The following is a 27,835-nucleotide window of genomic DNA, read 5'->3' as shown; positions in this document are numbered from 1 at the left end:
GAACCTAACAAACCAAGAAATTTTATAGGTCTTTGCTCCTCAACACAGTGACTCATTTTTCTTGTTCACTATAAAGAATTGTTTTGCACTAAACCCCTTCATGGGAATGCTTAGAAATATTTCTTTCTAGAGTGAAGATACTCTTGAAAGCTTTAGCTTTGTGTTCTCTAGTTACACTTACCTATCAGAATTAAAACAAAAAGCTTATTAAGTTACTCAATAAATAACATTTACAATACCTGTGTTTGTAGAGGTAAAATGCAAACCCTGATAATATTAGAGCAAAGAATGGCACCAGGATGGCAGCGGCAACAGAACTGCTGTTTGTACCGTAATAGTGATTTGAAAGGTCTGTGTCTGCACTTAAAGGACCTGAAATGAAACAAAAAGGACAGAAATAAAACTCCCAAGTTTTCTATCTCACAGTTCTCTTTTTATTCAAGAATAGAAGAAAATTGTGTACTGAAAACATAATTCTATTTAAAAATATGAAATAAATAGCATGCAGTATCATAGTATAAATCTCATTAATACCACTTTATCAATAACTATCAAAATTATTTGAAAACAGTATTCAGCAAGTAAAATAATTATGAACTACACCTCTCATGAGTCACTGATTTGATACAGTTAAGCCATATACCTTCTGAAAAAATTATTAACACGGCAAAAAGTATTCTATGCATGCAGTCTTAATATTCAGCTTAAAACCAACAAGCAATGTAAGACCACTTCAAACATGACAAAGGAAGAGAAAACTGAGGTAACTGCAATAAACCACAATGGTTCTACTCAACTCAATAGCACTCCCAAGTCTGACCATTTGTATGCATGTCCTGCCTGCTTTGTAACCCCCTATTATGGGTGAGACATGAGCATGTTTTAGACCCTCTGGATGCTGTGTTTGCACTGGGATAAAACTGAGGTGCAGAGATTGCAAAGGCCTGTGGTGTGGCCTTGCTGGGTTCCTGTGATCAACAAGCAGATAACCTGGACTGTAAGGCATTTTGCAGATTGCGTTTTTCCCCTAAGCATAAAAAGAGAAGCTTAAATTGCTTTAATAGATGGCCAAATTGAAAATTCAAATTGTGAAGGATGAAAAATAATTTCATAGTGAAAAATATACACAGCCAACTCCATGTTGCCTGTTTGCATGCACAGTTCTTGAGAAAGCAATATACAGATTCTATCCAAGGAAAAGAGACCAGGACAGAGGGAAAGTACAAAGAGGATGGGTCTGGGACATATATCTGGGCCTTCTGTTCTGGGATATTTTTGCTTATACTAGCAAAGAAAACAGGAGACACTGCTGTTTACCCCTCAGAAATGTGCCAACCCACCAGTACACACTGTCTCAAACACCACAACTGCCTCCTTGATGTCAACAGCATCGATCAGTCTCTAGCACAGACCAGCTATATAGCAGAGATACAGTCATTGCATTGCTTTTAGCAGCCTACTAAAATATCAAAATAAGTTGCAAAATGGGGAAAGAAGCAAACAATTCTCCCCTCATTTCTTGCAGTTTAAGCTTAATGAGAAAGAAGAACAAGGTAAGTTTTTGCTCTGTTAGCTATTTTTAAAACTTAGATGTTTCAATTGCTAATATTATAATACATTTTGTGCAATTTGTTTTACAAAAAAGTATTAGATTCTAGGAAGTTAATAAGTTCCTTTTAAAATTAAGATAGCCCCCGTAGGAATTTCAGAATTGCCAGATTTGATCACTGAACATGACGAAAAACTGTACTTGAATGTTTTCCACTTCTTTAATCTGTCACATTTTAAACTTCTCTATATTTTTCTGTAGAACTGGTGAAGGTTAACATTTTCAAATTAATAAAATGAATAGTGTGATAGTTGGAATAATGTCATGAGCTTTATCAAACAACTGTGGAGTATCTTAATTAAGACTGAACTGTTTTAGAGAAGAACCAATGTATTATAAAAATATTTGGGCTTTAATAATCCATTATTTCTTGCAAAATTCAAGGTGCAGAGGGCCTGTTGGCACTGGTTTATGTATTTCGTATTGTATTGCACATGTACTTCAACCACTCTAAATTAAAGACAGAGAGAATGAAGTAGTTACCACAGTTAAGAGAAGTTTAAGAAATGCTAATTTAAATGCCTCTTTTTTTATTGGATAGAAGAAAAAATAGAAATTTTAAAAATTTGCATGCAGTTATCACTGCCTTTATCCTTTACTATCACAATCCTCAGCATTTTTTTCCAATAATTTGGAGTAATTAGTAACAAATATGATAATGGTCAAATTCACTGTAGTCAGCTTATATCAGCAAAAACCTACAATTAATATAATCTTACTTTAAATTCTAGACAAGTACCAAACGAAACAGAAATATATATGATCAATGAACTCTTCATTTATATCTCCAAGTTATTATCATGGACCATATGATAGGTACATTTCAATGTATAAGTAGCACAAAAATTATAAAATATCTAATCAGAATTTAGCTAAAATCAAACAACAGTTTTAAATTAATAATAAACATTTTTGTATAAAATTTTGGTATGGAATTATTTGAAATTTTAATTTTTTTTTTGTTTTGTTTGTAACTGAACATTTAAAACGAGGCACAAACATATATTTAGATGATTTCTTTTTAAGTGATCTGTGGTAACTGACGCACAGGTAATAGTACTTAGTACTCAAATATCCTATAAGAGGTAATTGAATATTTCATATCTCTGCAAGTTTAGAAGTACCACATTAGGGTAACCAAGCTTGAAATTTTTAACTGAGGTTCACAATCTTTAATTGGCATTGGAGAAATGTTGACCAGGTTTGGACTGTGCATCGGGTGTGTTTCTCATTATGGAAGAGAAACTTTGCTGCAGTTCTGGATAATTTTAATTTTATCCATGTATGATAAGTCAATATAACTTCAACACAGTCTGATCTACTTATTACAATCATTTTCAGAGCTGTTTGTGATTAAACAAATCCTGATGTGAACTTTGTATTTATTCTGACAGCATTATCATGATGAGAAATGGGAAAGCCTATTGTACTGCTCTAACTTAAATACTGGTTGTTGGCAAAGCTAAAATGAGAAAAGTCTGAATACCTGCATGCTAATAGACAAGATACAATTTTCATACAATTTTAAAGGACAGTCCAGAATGGAATAAAAATGGCCAAGATTTTAGAATAAACATTTTCTAGAAGTTTAGAGACCAAGTTACTAAAACACAACAAAACAAAACAAAACAAAGTCCCCAAGAAAGACTAATTACTTGACAAACGAGGTTAAACAATTTGGTGTCACAACATGGGCCCCTTAAGCAGGCTCACATACAGTTCTAATTCTTTTGGCAGACTTGTAACAGAGATTTCCTTCCCCTTTGGGTTACTTTTTAAGGCTAGAAGCAAACAGAATTTCTTCTGAAAAAGGATAAACAGTACTTAGAAAAAAAAGTTCTTTTTTTTTTTCATGTCATTAAGTTCCAAGACTGGACACATCCATTGAGGTGTTGAAGGCCAGGCTGGATGAGACTTTGAGCAACCTGCATGGCAGGGGGGTTGGAACTAGATGGTCCTTAAGGTCCCTTCCAACCCAAACTATTCTATGATTCTCTGATTCTATGATAGGGAATTCTTCATCAAATAAGTATCTCTCAGGAAATGCTGGTTTTTGATGTATGCTTGCAGGTGAAGAATTTCATACTGCATTATGTATACATCAGTGCATGCATATATGTATGTATACTTCTGGCTCAGTGTAAAGGCATCAAATAATTTAAGTTACTGAAGAAATGGAAATATGTCAGATCTTCAGCTGGAGGACATACGAGACCATTTACTCAACAGAGTACTCATGAACAGAACAGATTTGAAAACAAAGCAAGTTATCCTTGAATATGAGAGGGTATGGACAAACATTAACATGTTGGCTGGAAATTTGCTGTTTCCTTTTAGCTGTGGGTTCTTCGATAGAGGACAAACAACTTATAGACAATCAGTGCCTATTCAGCAATCATATAAGAAAATCCTCCAAAAGAGACAGCATCTGCATTTCTAGTGAGCTCTTTGATGAGATGTCAGAGGTGAAGATGAGAGACCTTCAGCTTAGGAATGCATGTGTAACTTGGACACTTCGGCACCTTACTAGCTTTGGGAATAGACAAACTGAACTCTCATATTTCAGCTCTATATGGTGGTATGGACAATGTTTTCCACTACTGTAGAATCCACTGGATAATGCTGTAAAAATTGATTTTTCATTGTGCTTGTCTTTCATTTACCTACGTGAGTTATTCATTTCACTGCTAAAACACATGGATCCAAACTTTTATTTTGTACCTTGCAAACCATGGATATCTTTTTTGGCCTGGCTTAAGAAAAAAAATGCACAAAACCACATCCCTTCAAAACCAAAACCAATAAAACATATGCTCACTGTTATGAGATATCAAAAGCTTCTAAAAAAGACAGATATTTGAACAAATCTTGATGCTTTAGTTTTACAGAGTGCTTATTAGAAACAAAAAGCATCTTAGATACAGGGATAAATTTTAGATGAATGTACAGACAGAAAAATAATCTGTCCCACAGGAAAGTTTATTCTGAAGACTGAATTTATATTTGGCTTGAATAATTGGCAGTTCTTAGGCTAAGACTCTAAAGAGTAAGGTTCCCGCCCCTTGGGATTAAACATATATAGTAATTTGAGAGGTGGCCAAGATGATCGAATCCATATGATAACTGCTATTACAGCAGTTAATAGAGCAAAGAAATACAAGGGAGATTTTGCAGAACTTTAAAAGTTATTGGGTATAGCACCAATGAAGTTAATGAAACCAAGGCAATCTATAAAATGTAGATACAGTCCGCTACAGATATATTGGCTAGGCTGTCTCCTCCTACTAGCCTAGTACTTTGTTATATATATAATGTTTCAACCACTCTGCAGCAGTTCGAGGATCAGGAAATGCAGATATCTATACTTGTTATTTGCCACAATTTTTCTATCAGTAAATATTTAATGAGTAAATGTTTTATTTGTTTTTATGACAAAATTATTTTATTAGTAAAATGATTAGTTTTTCACCAACTGCTGGAGAACTTAAATCCACAGTTTTTCTATATTCCTCAGTCACTCATTTCATATTTTTGACAGCAAAAAGTAGAACTGAAATCTGTCCTTTTAATTTCCTATATAGTTATGACTGCAATTTACACATTTTAGCAGAAAATGTCTTTGCATTGAATGACAGCCCTGTTACTTTCAAAAAGATATTCACAGAAACGCAGGCAGTTGCAACGGCATCCTCTTTGAGAGGATCCTGTAGTTATTAGGTTGCTATACTAGTAAATATGAGATGGCAACATGTTAAGTAGAGGTAAACTGGGATTTGAACTGTATAGTTCAAATAAGCATATTTCACTATATTTTATACAATAACAATGGTATGAAATAAGCATGCTTACTTTAATTAGATAGCTGAATCATTTGTTGAATTCATTCTTGCAAGACCCAAAATGATTATATATATTATACCTCTACAAATGCACTTACCTTGTCTTTGGAGCATAAATTTTCCAAAGTCTTTTCCATGTATATCACCTTGATAGGTGAAAACACCTCTTTCAAGCCCTGATGATACCTGGAATATGTTAAAACAGAAAAAAAGATTTCTGAAACAAATAAATAAGGATATTTAGCCATTTGATTTTCTGAGTTAGTTTAGATACATGGAGCCTAGATTTTCAATTTTATCCTTTAAAATACTAGTGCACTCTCTATATAATATTTAACATTTTAAGTTGGCAACAGCATTAAATAAAGTTAAAAAAACACCTGGAATGACTTAAAAATGTCTGATGTATATTGCTGTGATTTAAAATTCTTCAACTGGCATACACATAATTGAATTACTATATGGATATCAAAGTCCACTGAATTGTCATGTATTACATTGTTTTCTATAGAAAGCATTATGAAGCACAAAGGAGAACTGTGAAGAGTAAAATAACTCTCTTTTTCTTCAAGATTAAATGTTTTATAATAGTGAACTATTTACCAAAAAATAAAAAAGGACAACATGGTCTAGTGGAAGGTGTCCCAGTCCACAGCAGGGAATTTGGAACTAGATGATCATAGGGTCCCTTCCAACCCTAACTATTCTATGTTTTATGATTATTTCTAAATGTAAAATTCCTACTCTCATCGAAGAAAACATGGCACAAACATGGCAACATATACTGATTCACTCCACCTTCCCCTTAGTAAACTAAAAATTTTAATGGGAGTGTGGCAGATAGACTTTTGTATACCTACTTTTTAAAAGAAAAAGAATGTGATGTGTACACTGAGATCTAGAGTGCCCTATGCCATATTTATAACATAAAAGTTGGACAGAAGTATATAGAAAATCTCATATTATTTCAAATTAGCAAGCTTTATCCACAGCAGTCTGGTTACTTACATAACCATCTAGTGCCCAGTTGTCATTTTCAAACTTGCTTACAAAAATGTCACTAGGTCCTTTGATCTGAAAAACTTTCAAGAGCAAATGAGCTTCTTCTTTCTTGTAAATACCTATTAACATAAGGGAGGTAACACATGCCTCTTAAACAATATTTCAACCAGTTTTTCCAAATATCCTTTCAAATCTAAGTGTATCGTTTTAGAACTATATAGTATTTTGTAGAAAACATTCTGCAATAACAGATTTTATAACCGAGAGAAAACAAGTTCTAAAGTGCTGTAATAAATGAAACTTATTTTATTTATCTGCCCACATCATATTTTATAACAGGATGCAAAAATGTTTTTGTACTGTTTAATTTTATATACATAGATGATTTGTCTTCTCATACAATATTTCAATAATTCTGAATACAGATAAAATTTCTTGCCTGGGATTTTCTTGAAATGGAAAAAAATGAATCTCACATCATAAGAGTATATTTCTATAGTACATATGAATAGTGTACTGATAAAAAATTTGCTATTTGGCAGACTATGGAAATTCTCTCTGAACTTTTCACCTTAAAAAGTACTGATAGCTGATAATGTTTTTTTCAAATATAACTGATCACAAGCTAAATCAGAACTTTCTAGTTAGATTTTCAGAAAGGAATACACTATGTTGATTTAAAGGTATGCATAATTTACTAAGTTATTAAATGATCTGTGCCTATTTTATGCCATTGTCAATATCATATTGTTTTAAAGCAGATATTAATCACTATGCAATAATGGAGTTTTTCAATGGTAGTTTTTAAAATGCCTATATACATTTTGTTTGCCACTTCAATATTACCTGTGAGTTCAACACATCAATACTATCCAAAAGCCTGAGATGAAAAAACCTTATTTCAATATTTATTTGAAATATAAGGGGAAAAATAGATGGGTGACCACTTTGACTGCAATCTGTGCAGACCATTACATTAGGACCTTTCCTTTTACAAAATCCGCAGAGAAATATTTTGAGTGAAGTCCCTGCCCATGGTAGGGGAGGGGTGGAACTATATGATCTTTAAGGTCCCTTCGAACCCAAACCATTTGATTCTATGATTTTGTTTCATTTTGTGTTTGGCAGAAAATGCAACAAAACTTAACAGATTAAAAAAACAACAACAACAACAACAACAAAATCTTTTTAACACCAAATTCTGAACCTACCTGATAGTTTGAGTTGTATGTTGGATACCTCAATGAATGTGGCATTCACTTTGCTGCTTGTAGTATTGAACCAATCAACTGTCAGAGTAGCAGGCTGTCTTTTTCCTAAATATTCATAGAACCCTTTCCACAGTGAATTTATGAAAAACACATCTGAGGGAACTGAATGAAAGTGGGCAAAAAAGAAACAAAGGTGTAAACTACAAAGAAGCAGCAATCTTTCTAGCCATGCTTATGTTCTTCATTTTTTCTGTTAATACCTATCCAATGTTCTAAGGAGCTATTATGGTAAAAATTTTACAACAGTAAAGACAATATATCTCTTGACCTTTCCACACAGTTGCCTATAATATATTACACATGTCCATTACAACATATGTTCTTAAATAACCTCACACTACATGGCTTGTGTGCTTCAGTGAATGTCCCCAAGAAAATGAAAAATACTGGACTCTTCCCCTAAAGCCCTGTACTTTTAAGTATGATTTAAAAAATAGAATGTTTTGAAGTCAGGGATTCCTGGAAGGAGACGCTTTCTTAGGACATCCACTCTGTTTCAGAAATCTATTAAAGCAGCACGGTGTGTGACTTTCAACTGAGTATCAACGGAATATTCAACTTAATTCACTGAATTCCAGATACAGTTTAGCACAAGTTTTTATCTGTCATTTTTAGACTCCACATCTTTTCTCCATACAGTATCACCAGAGAATAGTGAAGTTGATAGAGCAGGGAACTTTTTGGTTTAAAATAAAGGTCTGTTTCTCAGAAAAAAACAGTTTATATAATCTGAAGTAAAAAAAAAACCAAAACAATCCTACAAAATGAAACATAAATTATAGGCAGAAGTGTATGCATTTGATGTTATATATTATTTAATGTTATTGATATTTTTCCTCTATAAAAGAAAAAAAAAAGAAGTTCTGAAATGTGGTATTTTAAATATTTGGCTAAATGACTGACAGTGTAGAAAAAGTCTCTCTTATTCAACACTGTCTGCAATATTAACATTCATTAAAATGGAAACACAGAAGAGAAAAAATATTTTAGGAGAAGATCTTACGTCAGTTACATTTTCAGGGTGCTACATATCTTGAACATTCATTTCTTCCTTACACATTTATATATTTCTCCCATATACTTTCCTGTTCCATGTATTTCTCCCATATATTTTGCTGTTATAAAATCTGGGGTAGACTTCCTTCAAGTATGAGGTAAACTTAAACAAACAGTTCATTTGGCCAAAAGAAACCAAACACCCTCTAGGCCAGGGAGCACCCCCTGTTTCCTGGCAGCTTCTGACAAGTGAAAATAGGCATTATTCTACTTAATTTTAAGCTTTTTCTAGCATTACAGGTTGAGAAGTATAGATTTAAGAAAAACCTCATAAAAGGAACTTTTTGAGCAATCACATCTTGGCAAAATGACAGCCATAGTGACTGTTAAAATTCACCCTTACTGTCCATGAGCACTACAAATGATACTTGCTGAGTAACTAAAGACTGATAATAGAGGTGTTTCACACTCTTCTAACTCAACTCTCAAATTACTGGATTTTTTGCACTGCATTTTATCAAGATCCGAGCATATGTAAAGTCTATATTGAAGGAAGTTTATCAATGTAGGTATCCTATATATCCATTTTGAATAAACTACATGGATATTTCCTCCTCCATCTAAGCCCTGCTTGCAAAATAAATTAAAAAGAAACACAGATCAATAATACCATATATTTCCAACAAAACATGCTGACAGGTAGTACACCTGTAATTCTGATGACTGAATCAGCTACTGAGTGTCTCTTAATATTATTATAGTTCCTAGGATACATTTTGTAAAGAGGAAGGATAACTTCTTCAGTGCCTTTTGCTTTCAAATCATGCAAAAGCCACACTCAAATGTTCAAGCTACACGTGCCATGATTTGAAAACATCATTAGTATGTTGTCTGTACCACCACTAGATTCCATGCTAATGGAGATCCATTTTGTATGTCTTTGAGTACAACAGGTGCAAAGAATTAAGTGCTCCCTTTCCAAAGCAAAATTCAGTGTGGGACTGAGGTTTTACACCAAGTAACCTCAGCTTAACACTGAAAATCTGAAATATTTAATTTCACCTTTTATTTCACAGATCTTATAATTTATATATTTTGCAAAATCAGAATCTCTTTTCTACATATTTCTCATTGCTTTGTTACAATAGCGACCTAGTGCAAATGGGAAACTTTGCATTTTAAAAATATGTTAAAATTGTTTTTATTTGTCTTTGCTTTTAATTAAAATTGTGTGTCTGAATTTATTTTCAGGAAGATGAACATCTAGTTTTACTGGTAGTAACGTGACAGGTGCTATGTAAGACATATAAAGCAGCAGACACCATACTTCCTTTGTCACATTCGACATTTTCAGTATCTGGTTTCTCTAACCATTCTGTCAATATTAGTTGTTAATCTCTTTGAAATAGTAATATTGACTTAGAATTTATAGAATTTGCATTTATTTTCAGGAAGATGAACATCTAGTTTTACTGGTAGTAACGTGACAGGTGCTATGTAAGACATATAAAGCAGCAGACACCATACTTCCTTTGTCACATTCGACATTTTCAGTATCTGGTTTCTCTAACCATTCTGTCAATATTAGTTGTTAATCTCTTTGAAATAGTAATATTGACTTAGAATTTATAGAATTTGCACTCCCTTTTTTTTGGAAAGAAAAGAGAAAAATGTATTTCTGCTTCCCCAGTCATGTTTCTGTAAAAGGTTAAAATACAAGTGCTGCAGTACCATGGATACTGCTCAGGAATGGGTATGGCTCTGAAGCACTTCTGCCCTTGCAATGTCCCTGCCATTCCCACCCACTGTGGAGAAATGCAGAATGAGAAGAATGAAATGGGAATTATTATTCTAATACTTCACCAACAGCAGATTCTCCCCAGAATGTGACAAGTGGGGAAATCCATGGCTACTCATTAAAACAGTCTCCTAACTATTTTTGCAAAGACTATAAAAAGCAGTGAGAACCATGGGAATCAGAGTATTGTAGTTCTCAAACTTCACATGGGTATTGTGAGAATGCTTTAGTTGCAATTACACTCAATTACAATTTACAGTACTGTAAAAATTATAGTTACTTTTGCTTATGAATACATTAATGCTGGCAAAAATACCAATTTAATGAACAATAATAAAGGTATGATATTAAGATATCTGAACAAAGGATATCGGAACATGAATATGATCTTTTACAAAACCTCAATTTTAATAATACTAATTTCAACCCATTTAAAATACATATAGCACCAAATGGAATTGTACCAAGAGCTAAGATAACAAGGTAAAGAAAATGCTTCAAAATACATCGTGTTCTATACTCAAGAGAATTCACAATTATAAAAGACAATAATAGTGCAGACTTGGTTTTTAAAGACATCTTAAGACTTTTCCTTATTAATTAATTTCAATTTTTTACACAGTTTAAGTTCTCTTGTTACCATTATTTGCATTTTCAGTCATAATATTTCATTGTTTTAAAAAATGGCTTTCAAACAGTACTTATCAAAACTACAGATAAGGCACATGAGGTGTTGTGAATTGAAAGTGATACTGTGCATAGTGAATAGATTTGGAGGTTTGGTCTATATTTTAATTTGACATTGAAACCTCAAAACTTCTGTGGTAGCAGATTAACGTGTAAGTAAGGAGTTTGGTGAAGTGAATCCTCGAATAAATGAAGACTGTATATTAATTATAATGAATGAACATTATAAACTGCTTTACTGTGGGTCTGCAGAAGTATGCATTTGAGAAGAACTCATCTATGGTTTCACCAGACACTCTCTCTTATAAACTCACCAGGAAGGTTAATTATTAGCAGAAATGCCTTTTTATATCATCCACTCTACAGAGTCCTTTGTGAATTGTCTTGGGTGTGAACCATTAATCTTATTTTCCCTTCAGCTTGCTAAAATTCAGAATATAGAGGTGCAGGCTCATTTATTTGGTGAAAACTGTGATTATTGTTATATAAGTCAGTAAAAATAAATTGGGCCTTTAATTTTCTGAAAATGTTTGAAACTAAAGAGATCTACATCATGATATTTTCAGCTGTAATTGTTTATTTTGTCACTAGCAGAAGGAAATTATTAACTATACACATGATGATGAGGAGGCATAGAAAGCAGAATAATGTCTGCCTGCTGCTGGTGGTCCACACAGTTTAGGAACTTCTATCGTATATCTTGAGAGTTTCCATGAAATGAAGGCCATCACAATTTCCACAACTGATTTTTTTTTTTTTTTTTGGTTCCTTACAACACTGGGAAACTTGCAATATAAAAGGCAGAATTTTGAACCCAATCTCTGAAATTGCAGTCTACGCTCATTATAAGGCTCTCCATTATAGCAATCTGTCTGATACAGAACTACTTCAAATCCGGGTTTTGTCTATATATGCTTTATCTTTTGGCTTGGTGGTTTGTTTTTTTTTTTTGTGCAATTCACAAAATTGGTACTGTAGAAATTAAAAAAAAAATTGTTAGGAAAGATTTTCATAGAATAGGTTTTACATGGCACCTGTTATTATGAAAGACCTCAACATTTATGTTCCTTTGAAATGAGTAATAAGTGCTTGTTAAATATTGGAAAAAGTTTTATTATTCATAGCAATCTAATGTGTAAATGAACCTAATTTATTTAGATCTAAAACTCTTCTTGTATACAAACCTGGCGTTTTAGTTATAGTTTCATTAACTTCTCTCACTCCTTTACCTACAAGTAAAAAGACAAATTATCATTTTCATGAACATATTTCTTTTTGTTAAATAGAATATTAAAACAATGCCTAATGGATGCAATCATCTCTTATTCGATGGAGCCATAGTTAAAACAGAAATTACTGGTCTTGACCACTTTAAATGTTCAAACTTACACACGCAAAACTATCAGAAAATAATTTAGGTAAACAGCATTTTTCTTGTGGAATGCTGTCTGGCTAGCCAAGTATTTCATACATGTCAGCCTAAAATTTTTATATCAGTCCCAGTGCTATAAAAGAGAGCCTTATAGAGGGGACAAATAATATATTTAATTACGAATAATAGTATATTATATATAGTAAAAATAGTGTTAATAAAGATTGATACATTTATGGCACAAACCAGCAAAAGCCAGAGAGCTGGATTAAGATGACAGAATCAGGTATAATGGGAAAGAATCATAACTGGTGTAATTTGCTATATTTCTGGTACACTTAGCAGGTTCACTGACCCCATATCAAGTTGTGGTCTCATACCATTAGCCACTTCAAGAAGGCTAATCTCCTGATTTTTTTTTTTTTTTAATTTTATTTCAGGAGAAAAAATTCGCTCATTAGACTGATCAAGTGCTAAGAAAGCACAAAAAGTGTGGCGTACTCAAGGAGAATTATGCCTAAAACTGTAAGCGGTACACTTAGCAGGTTCACTGACCCCATATCAAGTTGTGGTCTCATACCATTAGCCACTTCAAGAAGGCTAATCTCCTGATTTTTTTTTTTTTTTAATTTTATTTCAGGAGAAAAAATTCGCTCATTAGACTGATCAAGTGCTAAGAAAGCACAAAAAGTGTGGCGTACTCAAGGAGAATTATGCCTAAAACTGTAAGCCAATTAAAAAAACCCAAACAAACAAACAAAAAACCCCAAAACTTGCTTATAGAAACTTTCTGGGTTTTGTCTTTAATGAACAAAACCCAACCCCCCCCCCCCAAAAAAAAAATGCAAGATCATTTAACTCAAACTATTAATTATATGGTATCCATGAAAAAAGTCACTCTTTAAGGAACTACAATAGGAAGATAAAGTTTTTTGTGCTGATCATATGTCTTGACAATGTTCAAAGACGTCTACCCACACATTAATGAAAAATCAAATATTGTTTAAACAACAAACCTATTTATCATTCCTTGACATATCAGAATTAAAAATCATGTGGAAAACATCTTTCCCATGGCATCTGACTCTTGTCCTTTATTCACGTTCTAAATATAATTCTGTCTTGTTTTTATGAATCAGGAATGTATAGCCATGTTTATTCACTTCTGAAGAGCAAATTTAACCCTTATTATTATATACTTAGGGCTACTCTAGCAAACCTATATGAAATTAATATAGATGCAAATAAAAGTGGAATCTGATGCAATTATGTATTTTTTTATTTTATTTTAAATTTTCATTTTAGAAGGATTTTCTTACACAAAAAGCATACCTGAATGAGTCTAAAAGCCAAGATATGAAATAATTTTTTTATTCCTAATAGAAAATCATACATTAAACACTGAATACATTAAAATACTCTTTAAAACCATGACATAAATACAGTTAAAAGTAAAACTTTATGTTGTTTAGGTTTTGTTTGCTCTTGTTAGGAGCAAACATATATATGTGCCTGTTCATTTACACACACATATCCCTAGGTTTTCATCCAAGAGTTCTAGAAGTTCTACTCACTTTTATTTGGTTTTAATGTTTCTTTCATAGAGTAGAAGGTGTTTATATCACATGCATTTTTAAATACTAAGTAGAAAAAATTAATCCTACTATTTAAAATAAAAATACCAGGAAAAATGAACTCCAACCAAGTAGCGTCCAACATAACCCTTGAGTAATGACTTACTTTTACAAATGGGTGATTTTCCTGTCCATTTCATATCTGGTTTACATGTCCGATGCTCTGACCCACCAGCAAGAAAAAATCCTGGTTGACAGGTATACACCAAAGTATACCCTAAAGTAGGAAGATCTATTGCTTTCACATCTACATGTGCTGGTGTCTCTGGCTGCCTGCAAGCATGAGCTGTAAAGGTTTTTTTTAAGTTAGAAAAAGTAATGGTAAGCAGTTTCCATAGGATTAGAGTATGCAATTTGAAATAAATGCATGCCGACTTACTCCATTTCATTATGTAAACCCTGTACACCTTTTAGAAATGTCAAGTAACTATACACTTGTAAAACTCTGAGTGTATAGTTGTATTATTGGGTGAGGATGGAAATGATGCTATCATTCTAAGGTCATTCTATCTAAAGTCATTCTAATGAATTAATTTTACCTTGTATCAGTGTATTTAATAAAGTAGTTATTCAATCTTCTCCAAACTATACAGAGCTATAAATACATTAATCATTTGCATATTCATGCATAGTCCAGAAAACATGAATTTTGCTGAGTTCTAATTTATGATACAGACAATACTAGTCAACAAAATAGCCTCATGCATACTCAGTGCACCTTTGTTCTCTAGTAATCCAACACAGAAAAAAAAAAAAAAACCCACTATACTAATTTAAAGCAGCTAATGAAGTGGGTTAATTAGGATAAGCCTTTTAAGTAAAATATTGTGAACTTCATAAAAAAAAAATCTGAGTAATCTTACTTCAAATTAATATCACAAATACATCTTTGGTCTTAGAGAAAACAAAAACATTTAAAACTACTGTTTTAAATAAAGTTTATTGTTTTGTAACATATAATTTACTATGAATTTCCACATGCATTACTTCATAACTTCTCAAAAATTGCACAGTAGTCTAACTCATTAGATAAGAAACCAGACTTACGAATGCATTCAGACTGTATGCCACTCCAAGTTAAGTTAGCAAGACAAGAACGAGTTGTAGATCCCTGAATATGATAACCTTTTCTGCATCTGAAAAAGACTGTACTTCCAACCTGAGGATCAAAACAGAATGTTAGATAAAAGAGGTATCCATCACCTGTAGTCAGATATCAAGATGGTGATAAGCTACTAGAGATATTTTTTGTAAAAATAAAAATGTCCTCTTTTTACAGTTTTAAGAGTTCAGAATTTTTTAAATGAGATTAAAAGTTTGAGCAATTACTATTTTGTGAACTTATTTGGAAGCAATAAGTGGAAAAATACTGACAAGGCTGTGCACATGGAAAAGAACGCCACTCATATATTTCAGCTTATTAGTTTGTCAGTGTGACAGAAGCAAACTAAATGACTGAGATGTCTCTCTCTTGTACATCAGTGGATGTATTTCAATAGAACTTGACCATAAAGTCTGTTTCAAAGGCTTCTCATTATGTGACTTGACTAAAAAAGGACAAAGAAAATACTATGAAGAACTGTTCCATCTACAAATAAATTCAGTAGAGAAAACTCCAGGCCACAATCCCTTACACAGCACTTGTTACTATAAACTAAGTTTTACTGGAGATGTTCAAGTACCAGAGTGAGACTTCCTATGGTCAACTGTGATGTGACCTTTCCCAGAAAAGAAAGACAAATTAACTGAAAAAACTCTCTTTAGACTGCTGCTGAGAATAGAAAAACATGAAAACTGGATACAAAATTACAAGTGATGAGGAATTTTCATAACATATGAGAGAGAGATTGTGTGGAAAGTTCCAGTAAAACGGACTTAATAATGTTATTGACAAAAGTAACCACAATACAACTTCAGGCCAAGATATTTAAGGATGCTGGCCTGATGGGTAAAGTATTGCTTTTGTTTTGGATAAAACACCTTAGCAATAAATATGAAAAAAAAACCCATAAGAATTAATATTATTTGAAATTGTGCAACTTATTGTTAACTAACATATCACATGGACAAATGTAAGGAAGCTGCAAATGAGTAGTGATAAATGCATATTAATAAAATAGCTTGCAGGTATATAAACGAAGATAGTGCTACACTACAAATTTCACTGGGACTTCAACGGACATTAAAAATTATCTTCAGAAGTGTCTACCTGGTAACTACATACTCAGCTATATAAAAATAGATTATTATGCTAGATGTTCAGCAAATGCAACATCTGTTCTTCCTGAGGTGGCTTGGAAATTCACTGGTCTTTTTAAAGGTCAAATCACTGATACGATTTTGTCAACTTATCCATTTGCAACTATTTTAAAAAACATTTATCTCTCTATCTTGCCAAGGACACACAGCATGTCTGTAGTAGAGACTAGAACAAAATGTAACTGGTCTTGACCCTAAGTCACCTTACTTTTTGTGAAATTGCCAATTCTAGTATCAGTAAGTAATGATGAGTTGCAAGTATTTCATCACTAATCCAAAAGACCAAGCAAAAAAAATTATTTCTAAGTTCAAGGTACTTAGAGAGTTATATTTCTTTCTCATTTTACAGGGGGGGAAAAAAAAAGTGGTACACACTTTATATAATACTTAGATGAAAAACATTGGAGGCATTCATAACAGTCACAGTACAATGAAACACAAAATACACAAAATGAATGAGGCAAGAGAAATTGGTGGTAGATAGGGGAAAACCCTTCAAAGGTCTGCTGCCTGTTATCCCACACTGTCTGCAGATCAGTCAACATTGCATCTACTTTTATTTCTTCAGTCACTTTCTGTCACTTGGTAAACTAATAACCTGTGAGGAATTTTGGGAATTATAGAAAGGACATTCATCACAAAGAACCTAGATTCAACACATTAAATAATTTTATCTTCTCTGACTGAATAAAATGTAACATGAATTGTTAATTCAGTAAAGCCATTTGCTGCCTTTTTCATCAAGGACTACATGGCCTTTAGATCCAACATGTCTTTGGTTGTTAGGTATTTACTGACTGTTCATCACTGTATGAAAGAATTATGATCATAAAGCAAAGTCATTACATAATGTCATATCATATTAGGTAATCAATTCATAAATAGTCCTACTTACTGAAGTATCCTAAAGGATTTAAAACATGATATATTGCAGGGTCAGAAGTTCTTTGTTTAAGCTGTATGTTTAAAAAAAGGCTTAGAATGAAGCATGAGTTTTTATTAAAAAGGAATGGAAATTTCCTAAGGTTGAAATCAGACATTTAGGCCTACAGATAATTTAATATATCTGTAATTACTAAATGCATCTTCATTTTAGAAAGCTAATAAATAAAAGAACAAATTACCTCATAACCTCTGGAACTGTTTTGTATTCCAAAATGTGGAGTACCAGGGTCTGTACATGTATTGTGAGCTGGATCTAATGTAAAATGTGAAACATGACAAATATTATTATGGTATAGAAAGAATACTCTAAAACTGTTTGCAAAGATATAATAATTTCACAAATGTCTAGTGATTACAAGAATTGAATTTTTAATACAATATGTGCATTTCCATATATTACACTTGTATGTCCAATTAAATTTCCATGACAGATCACAGTACTTTGTTTCAGTACATTGCCATTATTTAAGAGTATTTTTTGCAAGTTTATTTGGCAGTGTAGACTTCAGAGGTAGGATTGAATTAATTTTTGCTAAGTTTATCCTTTTAAACTTTCTTGAACACAGAGAATATCCCACTATTCAAAATTTAGATGGAACATTAAGGAAAAATTTTTCCTCTCTTTTTTCCTAACAAACAGCTTAATGGCTAAATTAGATTTCTAAAATAAATACAACCCGTCCGTCCCCTCCCCCCAAAAAGAACCCAAAAAACCAAAAACAACCCAAACCTAAGCCAAGCTGCTTCCTTATAGGAAATAAAATACTTAATTTTTTGATAGATTTTTTTCTGTGTCACTAGGTTTCAAGCGGAGTATTACCTCAGTTGTTGCTGGAGAATGAAAGACAGTATACCCCCATACCCCTCTCCCCCAATACTCTGGCAGAATATAATTAATTATATGATGATCAGTTTGATAAGTGTAACTTAAAGCAACCTGAAACTATTTTTGATTCAGCAATGTCCTCTTGACATTCTGATGGTGCATTTGCTTTGGGGTTGCCCAGTCATATCCAACAGGTATACAGCACAGCACTTGATCCTGGGCTGCATCAGGAGAAGTGCGGCCAGCAGGTCGAGGGAGGGGATTCTGCCTCTCTGCTCTGCTCTTGTGAGACCCCACCTGGAGTGCTGCGTCCAGCTGTGGAGCCCTCAATATCCAAAGGATACAGACCGGATGGACCAAGCCCAGAGGAGGCCACGAAGATGCTCAGAGGGCTGGAGCACCTCTGCTATGGGGACAGGCTGAGAGAGTTGGACTTCTTCAGGCTGGAGAAGAGGAAGATCTGGGGGCTTCCAGTACCTGAAGGGGCCCACAAGGAAGCTGGGGAGGGGGACACTTTTTACAAGGGCCTGTAGTGACAGGACAAGGGGTAATGGGTTTAAATTGAAAGTGGGCAGGTTTAGATTAGATATCAGGGAGAAGTTGTTCATGGAGAGGGTGGTGAGGCACTGGAACAGGTTGCCCAGAGAAGCTGTGGATGCCCCATCCCTGGAAGTGTTCAAGGCCACGCTGGATGAGGCTTTGAGCAACCTGGTCTAGTGGAAGGTGTCCCTGCCCATGGCAGGGGGGCTGGAACTAGGTGATCTTTAAGGTCCCTTCCCACCCAAACCATTCTGTGATTCTATGATCTTCCATACTATGTGATTCCCTCTTGGCAACAAAGTGTGCTTTTGTGCTGACACCAAGAATGCAACTTGTGACTATATTTCCTCTGTAAAAGTTTTTAGTTTTCTGTAGAGGGAAAACTGAACTTATCACATAGAGTAATGTGGTATGTCATTTCACTCTAAGTCAACTTCCGTTTTCAGTGTTGACCAGCAGTAGAGCATAAAGATTCAACTGCACTGACATTTACCAAAGGCTTCAGAAGTTAGGTGGATGTTGACCTAATGTGCAAGAATAAAGCCCAAACACACCCCTAACCATGAGCTGCTTGAATAGCTCAAGAGCTTTTTACAAATTATCATTAGTTTAAATACCATGAGTAATAACAGACACATGAAGCTGAGTTGTCTTTTTTAAGATCTGTCTCATCTGAAGAAAGTGAGAAAAAAAGAATTCTCCAATATTTAAAGAAAATTATCAATATCCAAAAATAGAACAGGTTGCCATCATTTTCTGTCTTATGCTAATTCTAGGCACTGTTCTAGGTATTGTTCACTGATCTTAATTTTCAAATTGCTTAACAATGGTATCTGTAAACATTTTTGTTGGTCTAATACTTTCCTTTTAAGAAAACATAAAAACCATGATGTCAAAGAAAACCTTGTGTCTTTGATGCAGTGTTTTCATGCACTTTTTTTCTCAATGGCCCTGAGATTTAGCTTTTGTAAACATTCTTGCCTCTGCTACAAAACACATAAGTAAGGTGGATTGTCCAGTTATAAAAACTGTGGAGAGAAGGAATTTTGAATTCATATTAAAAAATAGTATTGCGTGTTAACATCTTAACTTACAAATACAGGCTGCTTTTAATAATCACGCTTGCCACCTTTTCCCAGATTGCCCACCCCAGGTCTTCCACACAGCCAATGTCTCAGCCACAGCAAAATACGTAAATGGGCTACTGTCTATATCTGTATGCATTTGTTTAGAAATATCGAAGAGGATGTTTCTATTATTGCACAAAAATCATTTTTTCTAGAGGCCACCCTGAGCTGGATCAAATGCTGATGTCAGTGGGAGTTACAGGTGTCCAACATTTCTCTCAGTTAGTTTGATTGTGTAACATGCTAAAAGCCTATCAGTTGCACATCAGTCAGTGAGAAACTGATAGTACTCGGCAGTTTATCAGAATTTCAAAAGATCAGACCCAGCATGCTTCATCCTTTTGAGTTGTACAAGCCACTTTCACAAAGTACAAAAAGCTTTTTGATTTAGGATTGATTCGGACAAATGCCATTGACTCTCCAGGGAGAGAATCTGGTCTTTAATCTGCCAAAGTCTTCTGCATATCTAAAAAATTCTAAAAATAGCTGTAACAAATTTATGCACTTGCACTTATTGACATTCTGGATTTCAAATAGACAGGCAATCATGTAAATTTACAATTGACTTCATATGTGACTGTGTTTATCCTAAAATTGTTATACTCAAAATATAACCTTATTTATGTAGGTCTTTTTATATTACACAGACGTCTTCTATATATGGAAAGCTAATTGCTAGATTTATGATAGTGTCATAGTTTACAAAGAATATTCTTAGTAGAAATAGCATAAGTAGTGGTAGCTATTACCAATGCATGTTGGCTGAATTCCACTCCAAGTACCATCTGCTTGACAGAATCTTCTTGAGGAGCCTATCAGAATAAATGGGGGTCTGCACTGAAAGCTAACTTCAGATCTGTAGGTGAAACTTTTTCCATTGAGGCGTCCTTCTGCTGGAGTACCAGGATCACCACAAAACACAGCTAATACATAAAAAAAGGAAAGAAAAAAAATATTATTAAAATCATACATGCTTCAACTTAAGTATCCTACAATGTTTTATGTGCATGTCAGGCATACTGAATATGAGTACAAATTCTATGTTCATTTATCTGTGTAGGATTGTAGCTCAAATAAATTCTTGACAGCAATTTAAAATTCATTGTCACTGTTATAGTTATTATAAGCATAAAACTTAACCTTGAAAAATAAAACTTTTAATTGAGACACTTAAATGTTGATTACATTTAGATGACAAAGTAATCTCAAACAAAAGTAGACAATGCTATATTGTAATGCTTCAGAATTTATCCAGTTTTCACATCAGTCACCCACAGATGAGTAGGCTGGAATATTTTTACCCTAATTAAGTAAAAGGCAAAATATTTGTCAGGGTCCTGACAAGATTTGAAACACTGAAAGAGATGAGTTGACAGATTTAGAAGCAGCTTCAAAACAAATACGAACAAGGTATGTGGGTATGTAGTTGACTTCAGAAAGAAAAAAAGAATTTAGAAAGCAGAGCAAAGCTATGAGCTTAAGGGTTAGCATCCTTGCTTTCACCTGTTAATGGAAATAGAAACAGGGGAAAAAAATGAAAATGGTAAAGGAAATTTTAATGATGCTCACTACAAGTCACATTCAGAACATTCAAAATGGTAAAAGATGGAGGTGTCTTTTGGGGAAAGGAAGAAGACCATGACCTTAAATGGGCACAATTAGTCAATTCCATAATGAGGTATGCTTTTTGGAAGAAGGAAGAGGCTACCCTGCAGTGGTATTACCTGATCTTGCTGAATCCTTTTTGAACTGTGAGAAACTGGCTAGCCCAAGACAACTGACTGTAGCTTTGGTAAAGCCCAACACAACTGTACCCTGAAAACTTACGCAAACATTGTGGGATGTCTCCCCGCCAAATTCCTCGACCCTCACAGGAGAGAATAGCTGTGTTAGATAACTGATAGCCTTCTGCACAGCTGTAACTCACACTGGCACCCCAGCGATAATCAGATCCTTCCACTTTCCCGTAGAGTACTGCTGGAGGGGGGCCACAGGTAATAGCTATGTCACCCAAAAAAAAAAAAAAAAAAAAAAAAAAATCAAGACTTCATAGCGTTTAAGAGGATGTAATATAATACCTACACATACTTTAAAAACAAACAAACAAAAATTCATGCTGTTCAGTTCCAACAAACCACTCCTGTGTTGACAAAGCAGCCTGCAATAGACAGAAAACCAATTTAAGCACAAAAATACCACCTCTAGTTTTATGAAGACCCTGAGCTCTAGGTTTCTGGAAGTCAGAAGAGTATACAGCTTATCTAGTTCTGAGCCTCTTCCCTACATATTCATTACTGCTCATTTTGGCAACAGGCTACTAAGCAAGGTAAAACTTTTCAGTAAATATGGTTCTTTTCAACAAATATGTTTCTATGGTTCTAAATATTTGCATTTTATCTTAAACTATTTTTTAAGCATTATTTAAAGCCCTTAATATGACTTTGTTCATTCACCTGCTCATTTTTAAAGTCTTTTAGCACACAATGGACATTGACGTTATTGGTAATTAGTGGCTAAGACTATTTAAATAATTTCTGATGTTTTCCAGCTTCTGAAAGACTGCCCAAAATGATGAAATCTGGAATGACCAAGTTTACATTTACACATCAGTTCTTTCAACAAAGAGCATAACCGTAAAATCACTCAGTCAGTGATTTTTACAACAGAAAATGCAGTCAGTCAAATGCATATGCCAAAATTTAATTAGTGGGCTAGACACAGAGATCACTTTAAAGCCATGCTAGATGAGTTGGCAGTCCAGGACTTTTATAAGCAGAAGATGCCCCTGGCTGTTAAATTTACTCCCTGAACTGCTGCAGTAGTGCTAACAATTTTCACCAGGCTGCGTGCTTGCCTTACAGCCTCATCCCCACTATGACCTTTATGTTAAAATTTGTAATTAGCTATTTGTGAAGCATCTTTTTGGCTATTTATGATGACTACACTACAGCAACAAGGGAATCTTTTATAGGAAGTTTGGTTTGCAGTATCCCTTTACAGAATTTTAGCCATCTAATCCACGATAAAAGGGCCCCAAAAAGAAAATGGGTACTTCTTACCTACCTTTTAAACTGAGCACTCTGATAATCTTTATTGCAGAGTGATTTGTTTCTACTGTAGTCATCAATACCACAATTTTTGTTGATACTATACCACAGCAGATGTGCAAAATAAATACGTTTGACACAAATACTTACCTAAATGTTTTAGTTGCATTTGCATGTTTGTTGTCCCAGATAATGTTTTGAAAATTCTTTATAAAGACACTGATTAGTGAATTTTACATATAGTATCAAAACAGTATTTGTAAACTATCTAAGTTCAAAATCACACCTTTGCAAATTGGTTTACTCTGGTTCCAAGTGCTATCTTCTATACAACGCATGGTAGATGAACTGGCAGGCTCCATCAAGTATCCTGGGTTGCACTGATAGCTGACTGTCTTATTAAAGGTAAAATCAGTTCCAAACTGAATGCCATTTGCTAATGCACCTGGATCTCCACAGCTGATCACTAGTGAAAAAAAGACAAAAAGGGATTTTTTTTCTCAATAAACATTCAATGAAAAACTGAACTTTGTATAGCTAATGTCATTTTTTTTTTGTGTGTGTCCAAACCAAAAAAACTTTTGATTAATACATTTCATACAAAATCAAAACCATAATCTTAATTTCTAGCTAAAAAGTCCTACTTTTGAGGCATTGCAATAGCATGGGCCAAATACTGTGTTCCTTAAATACACTAGCTTAAGCTGGTATGCTGTACTGCTACTGCAGTCTGTTAAGTTAGTGGTAGTTTTGACTGGATTTCTCCTTCCTTCATACTGACATCTTTGTCACTTTATGCCTTATGTTGATGATGCAATGCAATTCCATCAGAGTTACGAAAATCCTCTTCTTTTTTTTTTGTACTGATGTACTGTGGGTCTGGCCTTGCCAGTGAGGCCACTGACCCTACTGGCCTTGCAGCACCCCTCTCCTCCCCACTTGCTTTCCTGGAAAGAGTATCACAGTCTTGCTCCTCCCTGACTCTTGGTCCTTCACAGAATGGTTATCTGTCAGATCTGTTTCCTTTGGCTATCAATCAAAAACTGTCTCAGTAATGTATCCAGTTAGGTAAAATCTGATTTAGAACTACCAAAATGTCATCCTCTATACATAAGCCACACACGCAAAAAAAGGGAAACTCTAGAGAAACACCTATTCTTAGGAATAATGTTAATATTTTCAGTGTTGACATTCATGATGTAAACAAATACAGAAAAGTTACCTACGTATCCATCTTAAAAAGGTATTTCATGGTGTGTATTAAAAGGGCACACACTTTTAGATACATAAAATATTAGTGTATTACAAGACAGATGAATAGGAAAAAAAGTGTTATTTTATCTAACAAAAGAATCATTTTCAGTAGGAAAGCTGGATGACTTACTACTTCAAAACTTCAGAGGAAGAAAGTTTATTTCTGACCTGTGCAGTCTGGAGCAGTGCCAGTCCATGTCCCATTAGCAGTACAATGTCTAGTAGTTAGCCCTGAAGTTTTGTAACCTTCCCAGCAGGCATAAATGACTGAGCTGGAGAATAATATCCCATCAGTGTATATTATCATACCATTGGCTGGGGTTCCAGGGTTCCCACAAGATACAGCTGTGAAGAAAAGGTTAAAAAAACCCAATCATTTCATGATAAGTGACTAACTTTAAAAAAGCTACAGCAAGTTTTACTAAGAAAATAATTATTAGGTATGTTCTTGGGTTAACCCCTTATATCTCTTTGTTTATATGATCGCTTTACTTGCTCTTCTTTTCTTTTGTTGTTTCAATATCTGATTCAGATAGTTTGAACTGCTTGTTCCACTCCAGTTGCCCAGGACCATACCCAGATGGCTTTTGACTGTCTCCAAGGATGGAGACTCGACCGTGCCTCTGGGCAACCCATGCCAGTACTCAGCCAGCCTCACTGTAAATAGATGTTTCCTGATATTCAGACAAACCTCCTGTGTTTCAGTTTGGGCCCGCTGCTTCTTTTCCTGTCACTTAGCACCACTGAAAAGAGTCTGGCTCCATCTTCTGTGCACCCTGTCTTCAGACAGTAATATATGTTGATAACATCACTCCTGAACATTTTCTTCCTTAGCCTTGACAGTCCTAGCTCTTTCAGCCATTCTTTAGAGGAGAGGTGCTTTAGTCCCTTCATCATTTTAATGGCCCTTTGCTGGACTCTGTCCAGTAAGTATATGTCTCTCCAGTACTGAGGAGCCCCCAGCTTTATACTTAGTTAAGAATACAACATTATTTTATCATCTGTTCAGTCCTTGATGCATAGACATTACAAAGAAAGGGAAGATGAAACTACTGTATTGCTAGAAGATAGATGACTGATTTATTTATCACTCCATTTTCATATCTTCACTCTGAAATATTTGTTTAATTTTACATTTAACTTGAGTATCCTCTATTTTCAGGCTCAATATTTGTTTAACTAGATTGATTATTTCACAGTCTTCTTATAAATATATACTTAAAAATGCTATCAGTTTGGATTTAGGTTTTCAAAGCAAAATATGAACTGTTCACCAACTCTTTTATATCGAATTTCTTCAGAGAAATATGAAAGCATATTTCTGGCATAGAATTTCTTTTAAATTAAAGAATAAAAGGCCATTAGTAGATGCTATTCGATGGTGTCATAAATTCCAGTGATATCAATGCATACCTTCACACACAGGCTGTACACCTGACCAGGAACCATTAAGGAAGCATGTTCGTTCTGCAGATCCTCTCAGCTGATAACCCATTTCACATGAGAAACGTAGAAGGCTTTTTATTTTGAACTCTTCCCCTAGTCTAGACCCATGAGATGGTACTCCCGGATCATCACAATAGCCAGGATTATTTCCTGCAGACATAACAGAGCAGAATTATTGGCAGAGATACTATGTGCATAGGTAGTGGTAGTGATTTTACTCTCTTGTGAATAGGACAACTAACTGCATTGTTGCTATTATAATTTATCACTTTTCTTCCAGTGCGAGGGTGTGAAACCAAAGCCAAAGATGAAAATAACATGGCTTTTTAATCTACTTCTTATCTCAGACCCATACAAACCTAAACACACAACGTGATATAAATAAAAGCTAAAAGATAATTGTGAACACAGGAAGCGCCTCTGTCATTTTTCGTCAGTTCAACAAATCTGTTGTCTTTTTGACATAAATAACATGTTCTACACATTGTATATTATTGTTCAACTTCTCTGTTGGTAATAACTTCTAATAACAAAAAATTAGATAACAGCAAGAGTGAAGAGAACTATAGTCAAGTTTCTTAAGAAATATTTTTGAAATACATATATTCATAGAAAAGACTAAAAGGTATCTGGTGCTTTGCACCTGTCAAAAGAATGCAAGAGACATCCCGTAATTTTCCTTATCTTTTAAATTCCTATGCAAGTATTGGTTACAATTTTAGAAGAGAAAGAAGTTGTTGCAAAGCAGACCTCTTAAACATGTCCTTATAGGTCTGATGAGCCAGTTAACTGGCTTATCAGATAAAGCAGCTCCTGCAGGAAATGCTACCCAAGATGGACATAGAAGTATCCTCTCAGTATCAACAATTCATTACAAATTTTGACATAAATTTTTACTTCTCTTATATCCCTGTGTCTAAATTGTAGTTCATAGCAACATTATCCTTTTTTCTCCATTTCTGAGTTATACATCTAGAGTGAATTTCTATTAAAACTATGGGGTTTCCTTTTCAAAATACTGAAATAATTCTGTATGTTGAAGTCTCTATCTTCTTACATAGATTCTTCATCACAGTCATGCCTCTCAGATGAAGGACAGAATCTTGAACAAAGGAATAACAATAACAATAGCAAAGCAGTGAGAAAACTCTGAAAATTTTCTAAAGTCAGAAAGTATGACTACGTGTATGGCATAAGGTCTTTAGTATAGCAAGTTTGAGACAGACACTTTGGATACAACCATGCTTCCTCATAAAAGGAGATCAAGACAGAGTTTCTTATCTCAAGGCTAACTTGGCTTCGATTGTGTCCACTTTGCTTAGTACTACTAACAACTTCTAAAATAGATTGTCTTTGTCACCCAGAACAACAGCATTTGAACCTTTAAATACAGCTTGTAAACTGTGAGTGTCTTGATTCCAGCTGGTATATTCTGTCCACAGCTATACTGTTAAACTCATTCTCTAAAACAGCATGGTTACATTCGCTGTACAAGTGGCTGTTAGAATGATGTCCAGCACACACTAAATTGCAAACTATTTGTGCATTGTTTGATGGAGTGCTATCTGGGGTGGGTGAAAACCATTCTGGGGACAATTCTAAGAGCATAACAGCCTCGGTGATAAAGTACTAGCATCCATGACCTATGCTAGGGCACTGTTCAATCAGCGGTCCAGATGTGACCTCAGGATGTCCTCTGCTTCCCCTTACTCCAAGACATTACTGTTTCACAGAGATTTTCGTCTGCTTAAAATGTGTGAAATAACACATTTTAAGGGCTTTGATTCAGGCTACTTCTGTAGTATGTTTACAACATGAAACGTGTCACATATTGGCTTGTGAAAGCAAAGTCTGCAGGAATTGTTCAGGGTAGAAAGATCTATGTTTCTAAAATTCTGATGATGTCCCACTTTGCTTTGGGACTTTTCTGAGGGATTTATTCCAGACAAATGACGATAATTGTCTTAAACACACAGTTTTGTCTGGAAGAAAGTTTTAACTGGAGCCATGTAGATTTGTAGTCAAAGGGTATAGACAAGGGCAGTTATAGCATTATGAAGGTCCAGACCCTTTTCTATTTAGCAATGTAGATGACTACATATCCATTACTGAAAAAATGAGTGAGTCATCTTAAACAAAAATCTCAACTATTATTTAACTCGTAAGTTACAAGTGTCTAACAC

At 34.3% G+C, this 27,835-nt stretch overlaps 1 protein-coding gene across 1 annotated transcript in view; it reads right to left on the bottom strand.

Annotated features, from left to right (window-relative positions):
* Nucleotides 1-25,802, bottom strand: part of LOC104510362 (CUB and sushi domain-containing protein 1-like) — a gene marked incomplete at both ends in the record, with an annotated part of 31,891 nt that extends 6,089 nt beyond the window's left edge. The window contains 12 exons of the mRNA XM_010152589.1: nucleotides 240-372; nucleotides 5,547-5,634; nucleotides 6,457-6,569; nucleotides 7,662-7,823; nucleotides 14,315-14,494; nucleotides 15,256-15,367; nucleotides 17,592-17,665; nucleotides 20,655-20,828; nucleotides 21,733-21,906; nucleotides 23,239-23,418; nucleotides 24,375-24,551; nucleotides 25,620-25,802. Coding sequence (XP_010150891.1) covers nucleotides 240-372; nucleotides 5,547-5,634; nucleotides 6,457-6,569; nucleotides 7,662-7,823; nucleotides 14,315-14,494; nucleotides 15,256-15,367; nucleotides 17,592-17,665; nucleotides 20,655-20,828; nucleotides 21,733-21,906; nucleotides 23,239-23,418; nucleotides 24,375-24,551; nucleotides 25,620-25,802 — 1,750 coding nt within the window. The remainder of the gene's footprint in view (nucleotides 1-239; nucleotides 373-5,546; nucleotides 5,635-6,456; nucleotides 6,570-7,661; nucleotides 7,824-14,314; nucleotides 14,495-15,255; nucleotides 15,368-17,591; nucleotides 17,666-20,654; nucleotides 20,829-21,732; nucleotides 21,907-23,238; nucleotides 23,419-24,374; nucleotides 24,552-25,619) is intronic.
* Nucleotides 25,803-27,835: the final 2,033 nt, after the last annotated feature.

Source organism: Eurypyga helias, unplaced genomic scaffold (genome assembly GCF_000690775.1).
Source record: "Eurypyga helias isolate BGI_N326 unplaced genomic scaffold, ASM69077v1 scaffold3565, whole genome shotgun sequence".
NCBI lineage: Eukaryota > Metazoa > Chordata > Aves > Eurypygiformes > Eurypygidae > Eurypyga > Eurypyga helias.
The sequence above is the reverse complement of the archived record's forward strand: the minus strand, read 5'-3'. Positions and strand labels throughout refer to the sequence as shown.